At 36.4% G+C, this 22260-nt stretch overlaps 1 protein-coding gene across 1 annotated transcript; it reads right to left on the bottom strand.

Annotated features, from left to right (window-relative positions):
- Positions 1-2408: 2408 nt before the first annotated feature.
- Positions 2409-21306, bottom strand: LOC133304876 (sugar transporter ERD6-like 4). The gene is made up of 19 exons (XM_061504954.1): positions 21162-21306; positions 17584-17798; positions 17368-17430; positions 17193-17282; positions 16461-16520; positions 16303-16368; positions 15924-15989; positions 13471-13546; positions 11142-11206; positions 10863-10955; positions 9553-9636; positions 9327-9411; positions 9133-9179; positions 8972-9034; positions 8388-8447; positions 8216-8281; positions 8074-8133; positions 2637-2751; positions 2409-2524 (listed from the first exon to the last, which is right to left on the bottom strand). The coding sequence occupies exons 1-19, from the start codon at positions 21304-21306 to the stop codon at positions 2409-2411; spliced, it is 1635 nt and encodes a 544-aa protein (XP_061360938.1).
- Between the last annotated feature and the right edge of the window lie 954 nt (positions 21307-22260).

The raw sequence follows: 22260 nt of genomic DNA, 5'->3' as shown, positions 1-22260 counted from the left end.
AGCGAGTCTCGTCTACTTTTTACATATTCGTAATATATATATATATATATGTGTGGCCTGTTTGTATGTGATGTACAAGGTCTAATACTATAAGCTTATACTATAATTATGACATTTTCAGTTGTTTAGTGTGACCATCGTATAGTAAAAATTTATGGCTCCTTAATCATGGTACTTAAAAACAAATTATGAAACGTAAAAGCAACGTTTCTACATTTTTTTCATCAAAACATTTTTGTTTTGATGTAAAAGCATTTTTTCTGGTGAAAACGATAAAAACGTCGCGTTTAATCATGAAGACGTAAAAATAATGCATTTTTTAGGCCTTCATAGATTTTTTTTAAAATACTGAACTTCTTGCTTTGCCAGCATGGTTATATGAAGGGGGTTTTGGTGAAGGAGCTGTTTGGTGGAAATCCAAAGACAGTGGTTGTGGGTCGGTGAAACACAAGCTTAACCGACGTCAAAATCGACCAAACCAGCTTCTATGAAAACAACAACAGCGACGAGCAGCTCGAAGAAAGGGAAACAGGTGTCAGACACGGTCAAATGGTCATCTCCATCTCCCTCACCTTCACTTTGCCGAAGTAATTACTGCATTAAGGGAAAAAGACAACACCTTTGATGGCAATGTGGAAAATTTATGTGAAAATACACAAGAAATGAGGCTCTTACAGACAAACACAGACCAGAATCACCATTAAGTTTTGACCTTGAAGACTTCTGTGACAAGGGAAAAACACAAAAATGGTAAAGAATTATAGAGCGAAAGAAAAGAAGGAGAAGACGAGGGGGGCCAAGGGAAACCTGTGACTAACCCTAATTTGATACTTGGAATGCCTTCTAAAGAAATTAATGCTTACCAGCTCCCTGCGAGTTATGAGGTAATCTAACGCCTCAAAGTAGTTCTTTAGTGTTGGCAAGATCTCTAGTGTCCATCTTGACCAGCGAGTTACGAAACAATTAATGCCCACCAGCCTTTTATTCATAATGCTTCTATAACTTACAAAGGAATATTTTATTTTTTTAATATTTTTTTTGTAAAGCAATGTGTTGAAGCGATTCTGCCAATATTTAATTTTTGTTTGGGTTTTATGCATATAATACGGCCAAAGTGCTAGCAAGAATGTTAAATTTTATACAATGTTAAATAGCATATGTATATAAAACTTTAACTTTGGAGTTTAGGTAAAATCTACATTTTGTATTACGATTTTATGTTTTACGATTTTTCATTCTTCTTCTATTTTTAGATAAAAACTCAATTTTGTTAACCTTGCCCTAAATACATATGTATGACTTAATCAGGCTTAAGGAGTGTGATTAGGGATGATAAGGGATTAATGTATTAGGGAATTCCCTTCATAAGAGCCACCACAAACCCACCACCCACCACTCCACTGCGAACCCCTTTGAGCGAATCAGAGAGTGTCATCCATATCCTTAGTTACATCAAGTTCTTTCTCCGCCATTGTGCTGCCGGACTTGCAGCCCTAGACGTTGGCCTCTACTCGGAGGCCATCCGTCACTTCTCCAAAATCGTCGACGGCTGGTGTGGCGCCCCACACGGTTTCCTCATCGAATGCTACATGCACAAAGCCTCTGCACACCGTTCCACAGGTCAAACTATAGAGTCCATAGGAGACTGTAACCGAACCTTTGCACTCGGCCCTACTTGCATTCAAGCCCTTGACACTAGATCTTCGTTTTTTGAAACCATTCGTTGTTTACCGGATTACCTACACGTTCTTGAACACTTGAAGTTGCTCTACAATTCAATCTTGTATGATCATAAGCTTCCTGGCCTTGCACGGAAGCATCATAACGTGCGTTACAGGGAGATTCCAGGGAAACTCTATGCAAGTTGTTGCATAGGCAGCGACAATTCAAGTTTTAAAAAATAACTGAACAACCTGAGCTCAATAAGTCAGATAGTATGAGCAACAATAACAACGTTTAGATGGAAAATAAGTCCATTATATCCTCTCAAACTGTGAATCCTGCAGTTTTCCAAGGTGTATTTTGCTGTGATCTTTCTGTGGTTAGGAACTTGCTTTCATAAGTGAGGTTTAATCAACCAATTCCAGTGAAGTATGTAGCTTTGAGTTGTTAAATTGAATTTTTCGTAAAAAATATAAATATTTGGTAGGGGGCTGTTGGAATGACTTGGTGGCATAAATTTAATTCCATATATCTGATTATATGATAAAACATGAGTTCAGTAATTCTTTATTAAAGGATATTTTTGTTAAAAATACTTATTTTTATCCTATATAGTATTACATAGTGCATTATCAAATATTAGATAGTATTATCTTATACAATACATTATATTATATAATATCATGTCAAACGGCAAAAACTATTTCGTGCTCGCTCAAACATAATCAACATAAAAATCATCTAAATTATCCTCCAAACGATGCTTGAATTTCTTCCAATGCTCTATCCTTGGTCTCGGGAACCCAAATCATTGAAAAAGCAACCGTGAAGGCGGAAAAAATTGCATAAATTGTGAATGTTCCTGTTCACAACCAAACTTTAACTTAAGCTTACTCTGATAGGTTTTTAAGTCATTTGTGCATGCTAGCAATCCAATAAACAAAAAACAAGCATAAATAGATAGAGACACATACCTGCATTGCTCCAATTTAAAAGCAAGTTTGCAGTCATGGTGATTACTGAGGCAGTGAACCAATTCATAAAGGTGGCTACACTGCCACCAAAGCTCTTAATATTTAGTGGAAGTATCTGAAAAACACACGATTAATAGTTGTTGATCAGTTCCTATTTTTAATATACATGCATTAAAATACCTTATAACATTTATGGATGTTAAAATAGCTTCAAGCCACAACATTTGGGTAAGTGGTGAGTTATTGAAAAAGATCTTCAAACGTTATGAATTGCTGTGAATTTAGAACCAAATCTGTATCCCCAAACGATATAGTATGTTAATATGGAGGTGCTCAAAGTAACAATGGTATGGACCAAAGCTCGAAGAGTCACCCATGGCACAATGCAGAAATAGCTACAAAAAGGGGGAAGGTACATTTCGGCTAAGGTGTCTCTAAATTCCAACAAAGTAATAACTCATAGAAGTGTAAAAAATCAGGTATTCCTTCTAGAGAAGAAGAGGGGATTTATATAAGGGAATCAATATTACTTAATTATAGGGGGAAGGTGAGCCAAAATCATTAACCTTACCTCCACTATTGTAGTGTAGCATTTGTTCCCATCATATGTGTACGAGCTTTACAGTGAGAAGGGGATTCTCTATAACGAAGCCATATGGCTCACCATGGAGTATTATCTAGAAAGTTCCTTTACTGGATCTTTGACATTGAGTTCATCTTATTGGGTCTATGGAGGTCGACTAGAATACGTTATATAATATTAGAGTTTTGTGTTTCTCATGTTGTAAGAGATAAATTTAACTCCTCCACACACATAAAAGTGTGTGAGATCTATATTTTTTTCTTTTTCTTTTTTCTTTTCACATGGACCCATATGGGCACCACACGCTTTTATATGTGTATAGGAGATAAATTTATCTTCCTACAATACGCGACACATTAAACCCATAATATTATGTTAAATTTCTTAAGCTAATATTCATAAATAAATTAAGGATAACAAAAGACTGCATTAGAATAAAGACTAAAAAAATTCATTAAATAGTTTGCGGGATATTTTTTATATTTGATTTGTCAATCATTTAAACAATAAGATGGGGGTGAGACAACAAAGGATGCAGAAAATATATAGCCATTAGCTAAATATTTAATGTGGTAGTTAGGGTGTGCATGACAATCTTCATGGAATCATTTTTTTTTTTAATTTCTGCTCCCGTGTACAAAAATGGATAGAAAACTCGTTTGGTAAAATATGTTTATTTTTTTGTTCTCGAGATGAACCGGTTTTTTGTGTGCTGGGGAACAAAAAAAAATCAAATTTTTTTCTTTTTTGTTCCGGGCAAAAAATGAAAAATACTTATCTCTCTCAATTACTCTCCACCACTACCATCATCACCACCGCCACCACCATCCCGACACGACCACCGCTACCATCGTCGTACCACCACCTCCACTACCACCACCGTCACCACCATTATCACTACCACCGTCACCAACCACCACCACCACTACCATCAACATCACCACCATTATCACTACCACCGTCACCAACCACCACTGTAAGAAACCGCACTGTTAAATTAGGAAATTAAATTAATTAAATGTGAAATTAGGAAATAATTTCATAATTGACCCAAATAATTATGAGAAGGCTTAAATAATTATAGTAAGAGATTAAGAATGCTGAAAGTCGCTTTTCTGACGAAAAGTGCAGATACCGGTTCTACCTCACGGTATAAATGCGTACCGATGAAGTATCTCGAGAAATTATGAAAAGTATATATATGTCACTAGAATAATATATAGGACTGGCATAACAAGTTTCAGGTCAAAATAATGAGAACTAGTGCCAGAACCGATACTGGCTATGTAAAAGCGCGTACCGGAAAGGAGTAAGTTCAGAATCCTAAGTTTGGGATTAAAATGCTAAGTGTAGCTATTAGCGCTAATACAGTGCGATTAAGACTTAAGTGGGCTATATAAGGACCCTTGCACTTTAACCTAGGCTGATACTCAGCCATTTCCTACGTGACTTTTTGTGCTTGGAGCTGTTGCCTCCTTCTCCACCTTGTCCTTATGCTCTCTTCCTTCTTTTCTCACCAAAGACACCACCTTTGATCATTGTTTCTTCTCTAAATCAACATAACTTGGTGTGAGCAACCTTGTGTGGGTGAGAGGCCTTTGTTGCTGAGTTTGGTCATTGTTTTGGGGAAGTCTTGGGGCTGACTTCTTTGTTAGGAAAGGTAGGAGCCATTGTCTTGAGTGTGGAAGCTTCATGAAGCTTTCTTTGTAAAGAAAGGACCCGCCTTGGAGTGTATTTTCGTGATCCCTTGGTTGCTGCTCTGTGGAGTGGCATTGGAAGCTTCAAATCACTGTCTTTTCTCTGTTTTGAGAACTTGGTAAACATTTTCAACCTTTGATCATGAGTTTAATGGTTAAAAATGGAGCCTTGATGCATGTAATAAGCCAAAGTTCATAACTTAAGGTTGGGTAAGGTTAAACACACCAAGAAATGCCTGTTTAAGCTTCTAGAATCGTTAAAAGAGCAACCTTTGGGAAGGATATCTCGCGAAATGCAGAACTGCATTTTGTCGCGAAATATCCGGATATGGTATCCGGCTATTGATATCCGGATATGGGGTCTGGTGATATCCGAATATGGATATCCGGATATGATTTTCGGATATGGATATCCGGATATGTCCCCGACAAATATCCGGATATTCTGGGAATTTCGAGACAGTAACGGCACTGTTCATACAGAATGATATTTTGGGTTTGTGGTCCTATGATTGGTTAATGTGGACTTCTGTAATAACTACTCTAAGTCAGAATCAAAGTGATTAAGGGCTTATGACTTTGTGAGAAGCCTAAAGACATGAAACATAAAAGGAAAGCGTTTTCTTTATGTTAAATGCTTATAGATCACGAGTGTTGATATGTTTGTTGGTATAAACAGACGGCGAGAGTGCTGTTTGTGGACCTTGAGCTTGGTTGGACTCTTATTTGGATTGATTGCTTAGAGGTAAGCTTTCGAGTCCTCGGATTAGCCATTGTTGGTTCCACCATACCCCATGGGAGAATGGTTTATATGCATGATGTGTTTTCATGTATTGATTTATTGAAATGCTTTTGAGCTGTTAAGTGCAAATGCCTTATGATATGTATGTGATGTTTCGCCTAGACGGGAATGTGATCCTGTGGGAAGGTACGGCATGGGCGTGTACTATTATGGGTTGTAGACGTACGTACATCCTGCATTTCTCTGGCCAGTAGAATAGTTGACACACATGACATGATTATATGTTGCATTGCACTGATTTGGGAACTTATACTGCTTTGGAACTTATATTGTACATGTAAGTGAGCTTGGGGTGTAGAAATCCTTGAGGACCCCTTGCCTTACTGAGATTTCTGTTTAGAGATCTCACTCCATGTTTGGGGCACATATTTCAGGTTCAGGTAACTCGGGGGTTGAGACCTCGGGTGGCAGGAGGCCGGAGCTGAGTTGAGATTTTGCTTTATGATGATATGCTTGGATTATGCTTGGATGCTGACCTGCTTTATATTTATTGTCATGTTGTTGTTGAGACTGCTGTTGGGCTTTGTTGCCTTATTTGGTGAGCATGAGGGTTGTCTATGCCACATTGATTGACTAGGTCTTATTGGGATTCAAGTTCTATTAATGTATTAGGATTATGTCCGGACTACGTGTTGTAGATCCGTGACTTAGATACTCCCATATTTATATCATGAGGTTATTCAGTGTAGATAGTTGTTTTATTGCAATTACATACAGGCTTCATTTTGAAAGTGATTAAGTAATCAACTTGGTAATTGATAATGACATCATAATTGAAAAGAAAAAGTTATTTCGCACATTTAATTAAGCGTGGCTTAATACGATGACATGTTAACAAACCGGGTATACACGGGGTGTTACAACCACCACCATCATCGTAGCCACTGCCATCACCACGACCACGCCACCACTACTACCGCCATCGTCGCTGCCGCCACCCCCATTACTACCACCACCGCCACCATGTCATCTCCATCACCATCATTGTAGACATTGTTATCACTACCACCACCACCACCATTACCACCGCTTCCGCCGCCATCACTACCATTATCATGCCACTGCCACCGCCACCACTACGCCACCGCAACCACCATGTGATCATCATCACCATCGTCGCAGCCACTGTCGCTGCTGCCACCACTACCATTATCATGTCATTGCTACCGCCCCACCACCATGCCGTCACCATCAACACCACTACTGACACCACCACCATCGTTGCGGCCACTGTTGTCACCACCACCACCACCTCCTCTACGTCACCGCCACCATCATAACCATCACCATCATCGTAGCCACTGCCATCACCACCACCACGCCACCACTACTACCGCCATCGCCGCTGCGGCCACCCCCATTACTACCACCACAACCACCACCACACCACCGCCACCATGTCATCTCCATCACCATCGTCGTAGACATTGTTGTCACCACCACCGCTGCCACCGCCACTACCATTACGCCACCGCCACCGCCGCCGCCACCACTACCATTATCATGCCACTGTTATCGCCACCACTACGCCACCGCAACCACCATATCATCATCATCACTATCGTCGTAGCCACTGCCGTCACCACCACCACTGCCACCACTATGCCACCGTTACCACCACTTCCGCTGCCACCACTACTATTATCATGTCATTGCTACCGCCACCACCACCATGTCGTCACCATCATCACCACTATTGCCACCACCACCATCGTTGCGGCCACTGTTGTCACCACCACCACCTCTACGTCACCGCCACCATCACCATTATCACCACCACCATCACTGTCACCACTATTATCACTACCATCGCCGCAGCTACTATCGTCACCACAACCACACCATTATCACCACCATACCACCATTACCACCACCGCCGCTGTCACCATTACCACTGCTGTCGCCGCCGCTACCATTTCATCACCACTATTGCCACCGCCGCCGCCGCCACCATACCATCAACTCCACCACCACAACCACACAATATGAAAAGAAAAGTGATGATCCAAAATTTTTTATGCTTAATAGGAATGATTTTTTATTCTATTATTTGTTGTGTTATCAAACGCAATTCTCATTCTCGGAATAAAAATAAAACATGTTATCAAACACATTTTTTTTCTCAGAAATTATTCCAAGGCACATAAATAAAAAAGAATTGTTTCTTTTAAGAAACAGTGCCAGAGAACAGAATGGTTGTCATGCACACTCTTAATGAACCCGAGCCATGTATATATGTAAAACGATTGGAATCCCCCCTCCAAATTTTGAGTGCTATGTTGTAATGGTTATTTGGGGGGAAAAAAGGATCTGGAGCCATAAATTATGTAAGTGGAAATAGATTTTTCTGCATACCTCAGCCATTATAATCCAAGGGATTGGTCCAATGCCGAGAGAAAAACCAATGACCAAAGCCTAAAACAGGAACAATTGTTCAAATTGTACTGGAAATTTAAAGCTTGACAGGAAGAAACATGCCAAATCAATAAAATCATACCACAAGCCCCACAACAGAGAGCATTGCTAACATTTGACGAATGTGAGCATCATCTGATACGACTGCCTGGATTCAATGAAACAACGCCATTATTTAATATAAACATTACTAGTTAAGTTACTGATCGATGTTGAATTGAAGTTAATTTGAAGGTTAATTAGTGATTACCAACCTCCAGATAGAATGATGTAGCAACAAGGAGGAGGCTAAGTGTCATTACAGAGGAGGATACCTGCAAGTAATTAATGATAATTAAAGTTTTCATAATTCTTTATGTCAAAAAAATATTTATCATTTTAAAATATATAATTTTGGGGAAAAAAATGACACACCTTATATCCTTTCATTATCACAAAGAGGTGAAACTCACACCTTTAAAAAAATTTCTTCTCATTTTCTCTCCCATGATTTATGTCTTTCTCTCACTTAAAATGACATAATTTTATGTCCTTTAAAATAATACACACTTTCCCCATAATTTTGTGTCCTAAAATATTGGTCATTTTAAAAAATACAAATTTGTGTCATACGAGAAATGAGCGCTTCTCTCTCCTCCATTATACTAACTTCGTCTAAGGGCATATTTATTGTTTTCTATATTCTCTATCTCCTATAATTTTGTGGAGGAAAGAGAATATAAAATACCATTGAATATGCGCCAAACTACTCTTGTTTAACTTAAAATGATAAAAAATTATATTTTCTAAAACGGCAAACATTTTCCTTAAAAATAATTAAATTTCCCTTAATACGCACTACTAGAAGGATCCTTCGACCACTTTTGTCCACCAACCAAGTAGAGATCCCAGTCATTACGACCTGCGTATGTAAGAAAATTGATAATGATAATTAGTTTGATATTTTAATACTCACATGAAGGCAATAATATCTATTCGAAAACATATTTAATTTTTTACCTGAATAGCTCCGAGTCCAAATGTAGCAGCGTCGCTGGAATAAATTCCTATTATACCGTGAGGTCCACGATAATTCAAGACGCAAAGGACATAAAAGGTTTAACTCAGATCAAGTTGCTAATAACAAAGATACAAGAATGTTATATGACAGCAAATCGACAATTAATTAATGGTAAAAAAATCTAATTAATTACCTGCTCTTGAAAATATCTTACTAGAATAGAAAAAAACACTATTGATACCAGAAAGTTGTTGGAGCATAAGTAATCCAATACCTACCTGCATGGAGCATGCACTCAGTTACCAGAAGTCATAAGGATTGAAATTGAGCTATTTGGCAAATAAATGAAAGCATAAGAATCATTTAAGGGGAGGGGAAAAGTGATAAGAGGAACAACAAATCGAATCATAGTATCATACCATCAAAGGAAACCAATATCCTCTCTTCTTGAGATCTGCTAACTGTATACCGTGTGTCGATGTGTTGTTCGATGCCAAAGATCCCTTCCATCATGAACATGTCTCATTAGAAGTTTGGTCCAAGTAAAGAGCGATTGGCCCAAGTTTGACATAATATCCACACACACACAGAGGTTAATGTATAACTCATAGGATACCGCCCACATGTATGTGTGCATAATAGATAAAGTTATACATTTTTTTTTCAGATAGAGAGAAGAAGAGAAAAAATAAAAGAAAATATAGAGTTCGTCCACTTGTACGTATGTGCAGAAAATAAATTAGGAATTAAAATTATCTTCTAAAAATTATTAACCCTATATATATATAGGGTTAATATTTTTTATATTATATAAGAAAAATTTATCTCATATATAAGTATAAAAGTGTGTGAGATCCATGTGGGCTTATATGAGAAAAAGAAATAAATAAAAAAATATGGATCCCATATATTTTTATATGAGTAAGAGATAAATTTATTTTACACAATATAAAAAACAATAAATTATATATATATATATATATATATATATATATATATATATTTCTCCTATTGTTAGAGAAAAACATACCTCCTGACATAAAAAATGTGTCACCCTTATTTTTTTTCAAATTGGTGAAACTCAACATTTTTGTGTTTGCAGCAAGAGATAAAATATCTCTTTGATTTCTCCGGTCAATAGAGATAGGTTATCTTTTGGGAGCTCAAAATAATGTCGTTTTGGGGGCAGAAATCAAGGCATTTTTGTAATTTTAATATATTGCAGGGTTATATTAGTCTTTATTATTATAATTTTTTATTCTTATAACCCAAAATGACTTTATTTTGAACTCACTGGAGATAATTTTATCTTCGGTGACTAGAGAAATATTTTTTCTATATATAAAAGGGTTTTATATATAATTTTTTTTTTTTTTTTGCAAGTGAGTTTTATATATAATTCTTATGTAACATGAGAAGGAAATTTGTTTTTACATATTATTCGATTTTCATGCTGACAAGGATCCTACACATAAGTTTTTGTTATTCTTACATAACACAAGAATTATAAATCCCGTATATAAAAGAAGGGAAGTCAGTTTGTCATGTTGTACGAATGATATTGTTTCTTCCAGCAATATGGATTCGGTTCCGTATCCTGAGGATCCAGTTCTGTATCCTGACTTTTTTTTTTAAGCGTGGAACTCATACTTAATTTGTGTGTGCAGGTAAAATACTTTTGTTATGTGACATGAAAAAAATCGAACTAGTAATATATTTGATGGAGTACCTGGATTTCCTGTGCTTCCATAGTAATATCAACACGGGATCCTCGTAAGGTTTGTAAAGAAGCTTCAAACTTTTTTGTCATCCCCATTTCGGCCTAGACATTTATGAAACCAGAATAAAATTAAAATTTAAATGAAAAGGTTTTCCAAAATAAGTGGGGTTTGGTTCCTCTGAACTCTGATTGACCGTCTGATCTTTGGAAAGCAGATTGCATGTAAGTGACAAAAGATGGGTATACACAGAAATCTAGTTAATATAATACATTTTGTATGATGCATACCAACCATCTAGGTGATTCTGGAATGAAATATAACCCAGGTATCAATATTGCACAGGGAAGAACTCCTGCAAAGAAATAGAGAAATGCTTCATTATATTAATAAATACTTTTTTGTTCGTTTTTCCTTATCTTAAATAAGAATTTTGTATATTTGTAAGGTATAAAAATTACATATTTCAATTTTGTACAAAGAAATCCGCTATGTGTTGAATGTTGCATACTAGCTTTTGCATAAGAGGATATTTTTTAGACTCTGAACATTTGGTAATGAAGCAGCAACTTTTATAGTTATTGTAATGACCCAAAATTTATTCAAAATTAAAAATAAAGCAAGGAGTCATAACCAATTTTATTTAAATTAAAAAAATTCGAAAAACATTCTTATTTGGCAAACTGTTTAAGAATATGAAGTAAGTTGTAAAGAACCAATTCAAACTAAAAGTTTAAGCTATTTGGTGAGGGCCTTTTCAATTGGTTATATTATTCTCTAACATATTCTTCGTCGTGCAAGAGCCCTTTGAGCTTGGATATTGCACAGACCCAAATTTTGGTTCTACCTTGTGCTAACTTAATTCTACTAGAAAGTGGGGGGCGACGGGGGGCGACGAGAATCGAACTTGAGGCTACATTAATGGCTCTGATACATGAGGTCACTAACCATGTGAAGCAACCAATTCAACTCAATTGCTTAAACTTGTAAGTGAAAGTCCATCAACGATTTTCATATTATATCTCTCTATCATATCCCCTTATACAAGAGCCATTTGGACTTGAAGCATGGACATGACACAGGCGCAATTTGTGATTTTATCTTGTATTGACTTAATCCCACTACAAAGTAGTGGCGATGAGGATCGAACTAGCAATCACTTGGTCACATTGCCTTTGATATCATGTAAAGAATCAATTCAACCCAAAAACTTAAGCTGTTGGATGAGAGTCTTTTTAATAGTGTTTCAAAAAAAAGGTCTTTTTAATAGTCTATAATATTCTTAACACAAAGTTCGAGAGTTTATGTGTTAGTCTAATTATGCACATAGAATGATATAAACTTAATCTTAGTGCACCCCTGTACAAATTATTAATAATTATAAAATATTTGTTTGACTCAAATTAAATAATATGGACAATAATATTATTTACAAAAACTAAATTTCAAAGTTTTTCTTTAAAGGTTAAGGAAAAATTCCACTCTGACATATCCTCCAAGTCAAGACCACATCGTTTTTCTAAGAAAACATATTAATTTTACTTTTGCAAATACTTTAACAGAGTTTTATTCTTGAAAATTTATTTTATTGAATTTGTGAATTTTATATCATCAAATTATCACAACCAAAATGACTTAAATAAAATTTTAGGATTAACATGTTGTCCAACTTAACTAATGTTTTGAAAACAAAAACCAGTTGCCCGCCATTATTTATAATAGGGAAAGATAATGATCATTTTTTAAAGAAAAGTTTGGATTACCAAGTTGTCACAATTAGAGTGATCCTAAGTAAAACTACAAGATTAAGAGATCGCCACTATTAAATTAATCCCTTTTAAATTATTATAAAACACATGTAATAATATAAGAAGAATCCTAACTCATTAACATATATATAAAATAAAAACAAATAAGGAAATGTGTACAATATAAAATGATAAATTTAAATAATATTGAATTTTAAATAATATTGTACCATCAAGCTCTCATAGGTAAAAAATATGAGATGAACAAGCAGCTATGGCCTTTTGTGTGAGAGTGCATGTTAGAGGTGGTATATAAAATCCTCATCCAACAACTTAGGCTTTTGAATTAAATTAATTTCTGTATGGTTTTTGTTTGACTTTTGAACAAGTCTTGGATCTAAAGCATATACGGACTCCATATATATAGGGGAAGGGAGAAGGATGAGACAAAGTCCCTCAAGCCTCTCCAATGTGGGACTTCAAATAGAAGGAGATGGTTTCTTTCCATGTGAGACTTCAAGGTCTCTCTTACCCATTTTTTCTTTAATGATTTTTAATATATATTTTTCTATCAACTAAAAACATTGATAAAATAAGTTTTTATAATTTTATTTAATTTTTAAATTTAAAATAATTAAGACAAAATTAGATGTTCACATTTATGTTGCTTGTTTAACATTCATATTCGAGCAAATTAAAATATTTATGCTTAATATGAGGCATGTATTAAATATTTTAAAAGTATTCCAAATAAAAAAAAATGGATAGAGTGGTTTCACCCTAGTCGTAGAACTAAGGGCAAACACAATTCAAGTCACATAGTCATTGGTAATGCGTAATAATTCTGCAAAGGATATAGTTAAATATTCACCTAATAGTGCTAGCGTTCTCCAGTTGACAAATACGCCCAACAAATAAGCCAGCATTATCCCGATCGTAATCGAAAGCTACAAGAAAATAACATAAATATAAAATATTAGTAATTGGAGAAGAGCAACAACGCATGTAAGGCTCTTTGTCAAAGCAACTATTGAAAATTAAGAGACGAAATGATTTGTGAAATAATCTTAATATTGAATAGATACAGGTGTGTACAATATATAGAAAATCTAATCGACTTAGCCTAGACTTAACTTAAATACTAATAAAGAAAATATGGTATCTACTATCTAGAGCCTAAAACAAGAGGAATCTTGATCCTTTTCTTTTTTCGGTGAACCCACTGTTCATCGTCTTTTCAAATTTTTTCGGGTACTGTCTCCTTATCCGTTTTCGGACGTCTCTTTCATTCTTATATTGTATTTTCATCGTTGCTAGATCTTTTTCTCCTCGAACGGACGTCAGATCCCCATTATCGTCGCTTCTCCGTCGTTGACCACCACCGTCCAGTGGCCTTTTCCGACGAGCCACTATCCTCGTGCTCGTCTCGGCAACGCGGTCTCGTCTATGCCGATCGCATCCCAAAAAACTTCCCCTCATGCTCTCATGCGCCCGTGAAAGTGTCGTCTCCCTCTTCGGTTGGCCGGTGCGTGGAAGCTCTATTCCGACAGCGACCAGCTAGGTTTTTCTCTTCTCATTGCGACGGTTCTAGATTTGGTCCTATTTTGGTGTTTCTACATCGTTTTTGTTGATGCACAGATCCCACCCCTACCGATTAATTTTGTGATCTGTCTTTCTGATTTTCTGATCTTTCTTTTGTTGGGTGATTATGCATTCCCCTACCTCTTCTGTTTTTGAGTCTCTAGTTTCCCCCAAGTCAGAGTCTACTATTTTTTCCAATTATATCCTTGCTCGCTAAGTGTGAATAAATTAGCTCGGTCGAACTATGATTATTGGTCGTCAAATCAGCGACTTTGGTTAGATAGGTAGAATTATACATCCCATCTCACTACTAAGGCTGACTTTATTGCGGATAATGAGCTCACACGATGGATGATGATTGATGCTCAGTTGTGCAGTCTCATTAAAGCTACTCTTCATCCTTCAATTAAGCAGATTTTTCAACCTGCAAATACCTATGAAGCTATTTGGAGTCAGGCAAAGGCATTGTACACCAATGATAAACAGTGTCTCTATAGTGTGTGTCAGAAATTGATGACTACCTTTGCCCTTCGAGATTTCAATTGTCCTATATCTGAGTATTTGGGAAAAACTCAGAGTTTTCTTCACGATCTTAATGAATTTCTGCCCCTTACTGGTGATGTTAGTAAGTAGCAGGAACAACATAATAACCTTTTTATATTGTTTATTTTATACGGTTTACCTTCCCATTTTTCTGCCAATCGAGATCAAATTTTGGGGTGTGCTACAGTTCCTACACTGGATTCTGTGATGTCTACCTTACTTAGGATTCCATCTAAGCCCTCTACATCATTAGCACCTTCTACGACCCATATACCTCCAGTTCACACCGTTGACCCCTCTTCCCTTGTTGCTCAGGATTCTGGTCGTGGATGTAAATCCCCTGTCGACTACTCTGCACCCATTGTCATCAAACCAATCATACTATTGATTGTTGTTGGAAGCTTCATGGCAAGCCACCTCAGCCTCCTCAGAATACTCATGTTGCTCAGGCTTCCTCTAGTGCTCCTGTTCCAGGGTTACTTTCCATTGCGCAACCTCCTACCGCTCTTCTTAATGAATTCGTGACTTGGTGTTTTGAGAAGCAAGCATCTGGTCCTACTGCCTTCATTGCTCCTACTGGTAATTCTTTTGCTGGGATTTTTCAATTACACTCTCTAGACCCTTGGACTCTTGATTCTATGGCTTCTGATCACATTTCTGGTAATAAGTCCTTATTCACTTCTCTTTGTACCACTGGTTAATTTCCTACTATTATTATGGCCAATGGGTTTCTGGTCCAATCCTATGGGATCGACACAGTTCTTCTTTTACCTCTGGATCATGTTCTCTATGTTTCAGATTCTCCTTTTAACTTACTTTCTATTAGTTGTTTGACAAAATTCATTGATTGTGTTGTTTTCTTTACTAAAACTTATGTCATATTTCAGGATCGGAGTTCGGGAAAGGAGATTACCAAATGATGTGAATTTTATGGCCTCAATCAACCGTTTCCTTCTTCTTTAGTCTACTCTACTGTGAATTCTCCTCTTACTAACCATGCTCTAAGACCATATTGAATAACAAGAGACGAAAGAAATAGTGAAATAATCCATATATTAAATAAGTACGGGTCTGTAAAATATATTAAAAACCTAATAAACTTAGCCCAAACTTAATCTAAATACTAATAAATATATATATATATATATATATATATATATATATATATAATATTATTTCCAACATCAACATTTAGCCAACCTGGTTCACAGATCCAAGGCTACCTCTCATTGTTCGAGGTGATATCTCTGCTATATAAACCGGCACCTAAGAAAAATAGAAAAACCCATGTATAAATTAGTTACCTGATGGATCAAAAATTAAAAAGTTATATTTAAATGGATCAAAAAATACATATACACACACCCACAGACAAGGAATAAAGTTTGGATAATACTTTTCTTATGTTGCATAAGAGAAATATTATCTCCTACTCAAACAATAAATAAGAGAGAGAAAAAAGTTAGAGGTGAGAGAAAAAAAATTTGTGAAATCCATTTACAAAATGTAAGTGTAAGAGATAATACTTCTCTTATGCAACATAAGAAAAGTAATTCTCATAAAATTTTATCAGGATTACCACATAAGAGATTATTCCCACGCCAAAACCTTCCAATAATCTTCCCATATATAGAAGCGATGACTCCTAGAAAAGAAGTAAACGATATAGCATGTCATTAGAAAGCAAGAAACTTGCATGGCAACATTCATGGTAACAAACTATATGTTAATACTTACTTTGGCTATAGAAATGACGAGCCATCCAAATATATTTGGGACTGCTGCGAATATTAGTGACTGCAATTCAACATGTCACAACGATAAATTTCGAATTAAAATTCCTAGTTTTTTATATCAATTTTTTTCATAGTCTAAAGGTGAGACTATACTCCCTCCCTCTTCACATGAAAAGATAACATATTCATATCCAGTTTTTAGTAAGCTATACTGACTTTAAGAAGATTTAAGAGAAAATCTCAAATCATTTTTAGAAGGAAAATATGATTTTATTGTTTGGGAATTCAAACGCAAGTATAAGTCCTAATCCAATATTTACTCCCCCACGTAGTGATTAACAAACCCAATTGAACTTGAAGCCGCACAATAAGCAAACATATGATATCACGATTTCAACCCAATTATATATATATATAAATGGTCCCTATTTAATCCATTCCTAGTTAATGTTGGATTTTACTATTTGAATTCGCTAACATTTATTTTTAGTAAATAAAATCTTTTAAAAATGGATATATACATATAAGGAGAATGTTATATTAACAAACTTTTTTTCTTACAAACTTACAAACTACACTAAGTCTGACTAGTTATACACTCTTAATTGAAGTCTGATTAGTCAGACTTAAGTGTAATTTGTAAGTTTGTAAGAAAAAAAGTTTGTCAATATAACCCCTCCATAGATATAAAGCAAAACAAAATGATGAAAACATGTTGGTAATAGTATAATACCCCCTTACGCCCAAAGGTTTCTGCTAGTTGACCACTGACGGTTGCTCCGACCATTGCACCAATGTTGGATAAAGATCCAAAGAGAGAAAACTGTCCCAACAAGATATTAAACAAAATAGTAATGAGATAAAAAAAAAATCTTGAAAAAATAAAGGCCACTCAATCAAATAAATACCTTTTCAATTGAGAGATTAAGATCTTTAATCATAGCTGCTTGCGTTGGTGAAGAAAAGCCACACTGTATAAACACAATAATATGACACCGCAAAACGAAAAATAATAATAATAATAATAATCATCATCATCATCAAAAGCATGTGCATGATAGAAAAGACGTATAAAGCAGGAAAAATGGGGGAAGTGTGAAATTGTAGGTGTAGAATGCAAGCACCGTGAAACCGAATTGAATAGGACCCAAAGCAACGATGAGAACGCATAGCACAACAAAGAAAGAGCCACTTCCAGCGTTTTTTTTTACGAGTGGTTTCTTAATGTCCTTAGCATCCTCATCCGCCCCCGAAGGCATTGCCTCGAAAATTCGAAGGTTTCGATAGAAAAATGTAGATTCAATTCTAAGAGTTTGTGAAAGGTCAAAAGGAACAGGGCCTGAAATGTTTATAGGTGGAGCTAGATTATAGCTTACAATTTAGATGTCCTTGAGACTTGTCCGCGTCATTTCGACATGCGAGAAATGTGGAGACCAAAATATCCCATGACCAAGTCAACCATGTTTAAGCTGTATATTGTTGCGAAATCGGTAAGTATACTGTTCGTTTCAAGTAATAAAATGATAAGTAAGATATCGTCCCACGAAAACCAATGCACCAATGTCTCTGGAATCTGAGTCTCTATTTATAGACTTTGTGCCCTTGTCTAGAAATTTTGATCAAATTTTCATCTTATATCTTGGATCCAATCTCCTCTGATACAGTCTGAGATAAGCATAAAAATTACCACGTGCCTCTCGTGCTACTAGCACTAAGTTGGCGCTGATAGTGTGGAAGTGTTGTCTGAATACAATAGCTTCGCGCTACTAGCGTGAGTCCTGCGCTGATAGCGCGGTTGGCAAATGGCTAGCGCTGACAACGCCAGTGCCACGCTAGTAGTGTAGTGGTTCAGTGTTGGAAAGTGATGTTGGCGCTGATAGCGCCAGTAGCGCGGGGGCTTCAGACTTGTGCTTTCAATTGAGCTTCTTTCTTGTCTGTTTTCCTACAAAAATATAAGAAATTCAGTGACAAGATATTTGATTAGGATTTATCAATTTAATAGCAATTATAGCCCTTTTTTATTCATGTTTGATCAAGATTCTTTTTCTTTTTGGCTTAAAATCATATATATGCTGGAGGCATATCAAATAATTTCCAGATTTGAACGTTGTTGTCCTCAGCAATGTAGTAGATCAAAAATAGAACAAGGACGAATTCTATGGAGATAAAGACATGGAACACGAATAACTTAAGAGATCATAATGCTATGCATGTATAACTTCACTGTTGAAAAATCCAAACAATGTTTTTCAGTTTTATCAAGAATTTCAGATCATAACTTGAATGTTCCTGACTAGATAAATATGTAACTCTCATCACTCTAGTGTTTGGATGGTTTCACACTCATTCCATCAATGTAGTAGTAATTCCATAGGCTTGATCATATTCTCAAGTCCCTAAGATTGATGGACCCATTTGACATGCATAGACTGATCAAAAGGTCTTGAAAGGTTGTAACTTGGCCTGGTTTGGGGGTAAGAATCTTTTGGACAGATGCTGATTAATTTGCGAGACTGAAATACTGAGATTTCTGACAATGCTTCCTTCTCAATTTTTATTTCTGCCACTTTTCGTCAATTCAGGATTCTTATTCCCTTTTCACTACCTTTTTCTTTCCTTGTTTGCAAATGTTTTCTTTCTTTTCTCTTTCGAACTGCATTTTTGCAGACCATTCTTCTTTTTACTTTTTCAACTTACTTAACTTTTCCTTTTTGAGAAGTACCTTGACTTTTCTTTTTATCAGCATTTCAATCTCTTTCAAGGTGTGTCAATGGGAACAGGGTTAAGTAATTTTCATCATATTTTTGAATAAATTGGTCTAAGGCTCAAAATGGCTTAACAATGGAAAATTTCTTCTAGGTAGGCTATTTGGCTCTAAGTTAACAAGAATAAACGTGCTTTTATCATGTCAGTAATGCATGCAAAATAGAGAAACAGTTCAAGTTCTAGAAGACTATTACAGTGAAGCCTCTTTGAAAAAATATTTATTGTATAGGCTTAATCCTCACGGATATAATTCAAGCTAGAATTCAATTTCAAAATTTCACATCAAGCATTATCTAAAAATTATTCACCAAAGCAGTTATACAAACGAGCAATCATCACTCTCAGATTATCTAGAAATTTAATGTTCCACAGATATCACATGTACTTCTTATGATTCAATCTATTTAATTGCTGAGTAAGCTTTTGCAAAATCTAGGAATGCTTGTTCAGGAATTCACTATTTTTTTTTTCTAAAAAAAAAAATTAAATTGAAAATAGCAGAAAATAATAAAAAGAAAGGTTAAAGTGTCTCCCCTTGTTAACAGAAAATTTTTCGGTTAGACGTCTCTGTTGTGCGATTTCGTAGTTAGCAGTTATCGCTTATGATATGCGTCCAATTCCCAGATTTAGAATGTTGTTGTCCTCAGCAATAAACAAAACTAGTCGAGTGAAGCTATTTCTGCGTAGGTGGAACACACACACTTGTTAAACGGAAAACAGAATAATCATAACAGTAAAATGTACGAAGAGACATAACCAAAACAAAATATCCAAAACAAAATATCCAAAACAGCAAAACAAATAAAAATACTAAAGTCAAAGTAAATGGTGAAGTGTGGACTTCCTGGCGCTGACAGCGCGAATCTCGCGCTTACAGCGCGAATATTTTATGGAATTTTTGGCGCTGATGGGGCAACCTTGACGCTTACAGCGCGAACTTACTGTGAAATTTGGAATTACTGGCGCTGACAGCGCCAGCTGTGCGCTGTTAGCGCGCGTGATGCTCAATTACGAAGTATCTAGAGCTGATGGCGCCATTTTTACGCTGTTAGCGCGGACTTACTGCTTCTTTTTATTCTTGTGGCGCAGTAGCACCAGGTTGATGCTGATAGCGCCAATTTCCAGATTTATGCTTTTTCATCTGTTGTCATTGTTTTCACAATTTACCTCACTTTTTGAAATTAAAACTACCTAGTAAAGATAAAATGAATAACACAGAAAAATGACTATTGGGTTGCCTCCCAACTAGCGCTTGTTTAATGTCATGAGCCTGACGTACCCCTTATGATTATGGTGGTTGGAAGCATGTTACCATTGATGGCCCAGTCTTCTTGATCCAGTATTGTGTCCTTCCATGATCATATGGATGTGGATGAGGAGGAGGGTTCTCAAGAACTTTAAACTTTGTTTTCACATGTTATTTTTTGCTCTTGGGCTTTTCCATCTTAACCTTTGGCTTGCTTTCTTCAGGCTGCTGATGGACTTCCTTCTGGTTTCCTTCCTCAACCTTTTTCTCCTCAATATAGGTTGACGAGGATTAGTTCTCCTGAGGTTGCTAGGAATGGCCTCCCGAAGATCATAGGCACACTGGCATCTTCATCAATGTCAAGAATAGCAAAATCAACAGGAATTAAAAATTTGTTTAGCTTGACGAGCACATCTTCCACAATACCTTGTGCTTGCTTTGTTGAGTTCATCAATGTCAAGAATAACAAAATCAACAGGAATTAAAAATTTGTTTAGCTTGACGAGGACATCTTCCACAATACCTTGTGCTTGCTTTGTTGAGCGGTCTATCAGTTGAACATTCATCCTCGTTGGCTTTACTTCATCAATTCTCAGTTTCTTCATCAGGGTGAGGGGCATCCATTTATGCTGGCACCAAGATCGCATAAGACTTTCTCTATAGTCGTCTTGCCGATGGTGCATAGAATACTGAAGCTCCCTGGATCTTTCAACTTTGGAGGCAAGTTTTTCTGTATGATTGCACTGCACTCCTCTATTAGTGTAACAGGTTCATCCTCTTTGAGCTTCCGCTTCTTAGATAATGTCTCCTTTAGGAACTTGGCATACGAAGGCATTTTGTCCAGAGTTTCTGCAAAAGGAATGTTAATTTGCAATTTCTTAAAAAATATCTAAAAATTTAGACAATTGCTTCCTTCGCTCATGTTGCTTGCTCCTCATAGGATATGGAGGTTTCTCAAAACGTGAGAAATCTCATTGCTTCTTTTGAACTACAGGAGGTTGATCCTTTGCTTCTTCCTTGTCTTTTTGTGTGTGTTCATTCTTGCTTGTAGGAGCTTCCACTTTTTCTAGATCCTCGCTTTTAGTAGTGATGGCATTGCAGTGCTCCCTTGGGTTGATTATGGTGTCACTGGGGAATGTTCCTGGATTTCTCTCAGCTAGCTGCCTAGACAATTGGCCTATCTGATTTTCCAAGTTCCGGATGGAAGCATCTTGATTCTTATGATAGGCTCTTGTCTCATTTATAAAAGCATCAGTGGTCTGGATATGGTCATTGATGGTTTTAAAAAGCTGCAGCATTGCTTTCTCCAGTCCAGACGGATCCTTCTAAGGAATAAGAAGAGGTTGTAAGTAATTGTTGGATTTGTAATCCAAACCTCCCCCTTGAACTCTCCTTTGGAAATTGTTCCCTGGAGCATTGTTCTAGTTCCTCTGGAAATTCTGCGATGGTCTTGGATCATACCTGACTCCATTAACTTGGAATGCATCTGATCCTACCAGTGTTGGGCACTCGTTGGTCTCATGCTCTCTTTTGCAATACTCAATGTTAACTGAATTAACTTGAGCTGTAGAAATCTGCATCTTGTCCAACTTAGCATTCATACTGGCGAGCTGTTGAGATATACTCTTTTGTTCAGCTAACACCGCATCATTATTCCCCAATTGCAGAAGTCCCTTCCTTGGTTGAACGGGTTGGACTGCCATAAATGCATTCTCGTTCTTTACCATGTAGTTAATCAGTTCTAAAGTTTGAGCTGTTGTCTTCTTCCCTATGGTTCCACCAGCTGCAC

Source organism: Gastrolobium bilobum, unplaced genomic scaffold, assembly GCF_033153095.1.
Source record: "Gastrolobium bilobum isolate Gb01-03AN ecotype WA unplaced genomic scaffold, APGP_CSIRO_Gbil_v1 utg12541, whole genome shotgun sequence".
In the NCBI taxonomy this organism is placed as follows: domain Eukaryota; kingdom Viridiplantae; phylum Streptophyta; class Magnoliopsida; order Fabales; family Fabaceae; genus Gastrolobium; species Gastrolobium bilobum.
This window is presented reverse-complemented; position numbering and strand designations above follow the sequence as displayed.

What these genes read in the sequence shown, in the direction of transcription:
- LOC133304876 (XM_061504954.1), bottom strand. Translation starts at nt 21,306, where the DNA reads ATGCCTTCGTATGCCAAGTTCCTAAAGGAGACATTATCTAAGAAGCGG. An exon ending in GATATTGGTTTCCTTTGATG is followed by an intron (nt 9,412 to 9,552) that starts GTATGATACTAT and finishes TGCTCCATGCAG; the next exon opens with GTAGGTATTGGATTACTTAT. An exon ending in TCTCTGTTGTGGGGCTTGTG is followed by an intron (nt 8,134 to 8,215) that starts GTATGATTTTAT and finishes TTCCTGTTTTAG; the next exon opens with GCTTTGGTCATTGGTTTTTC.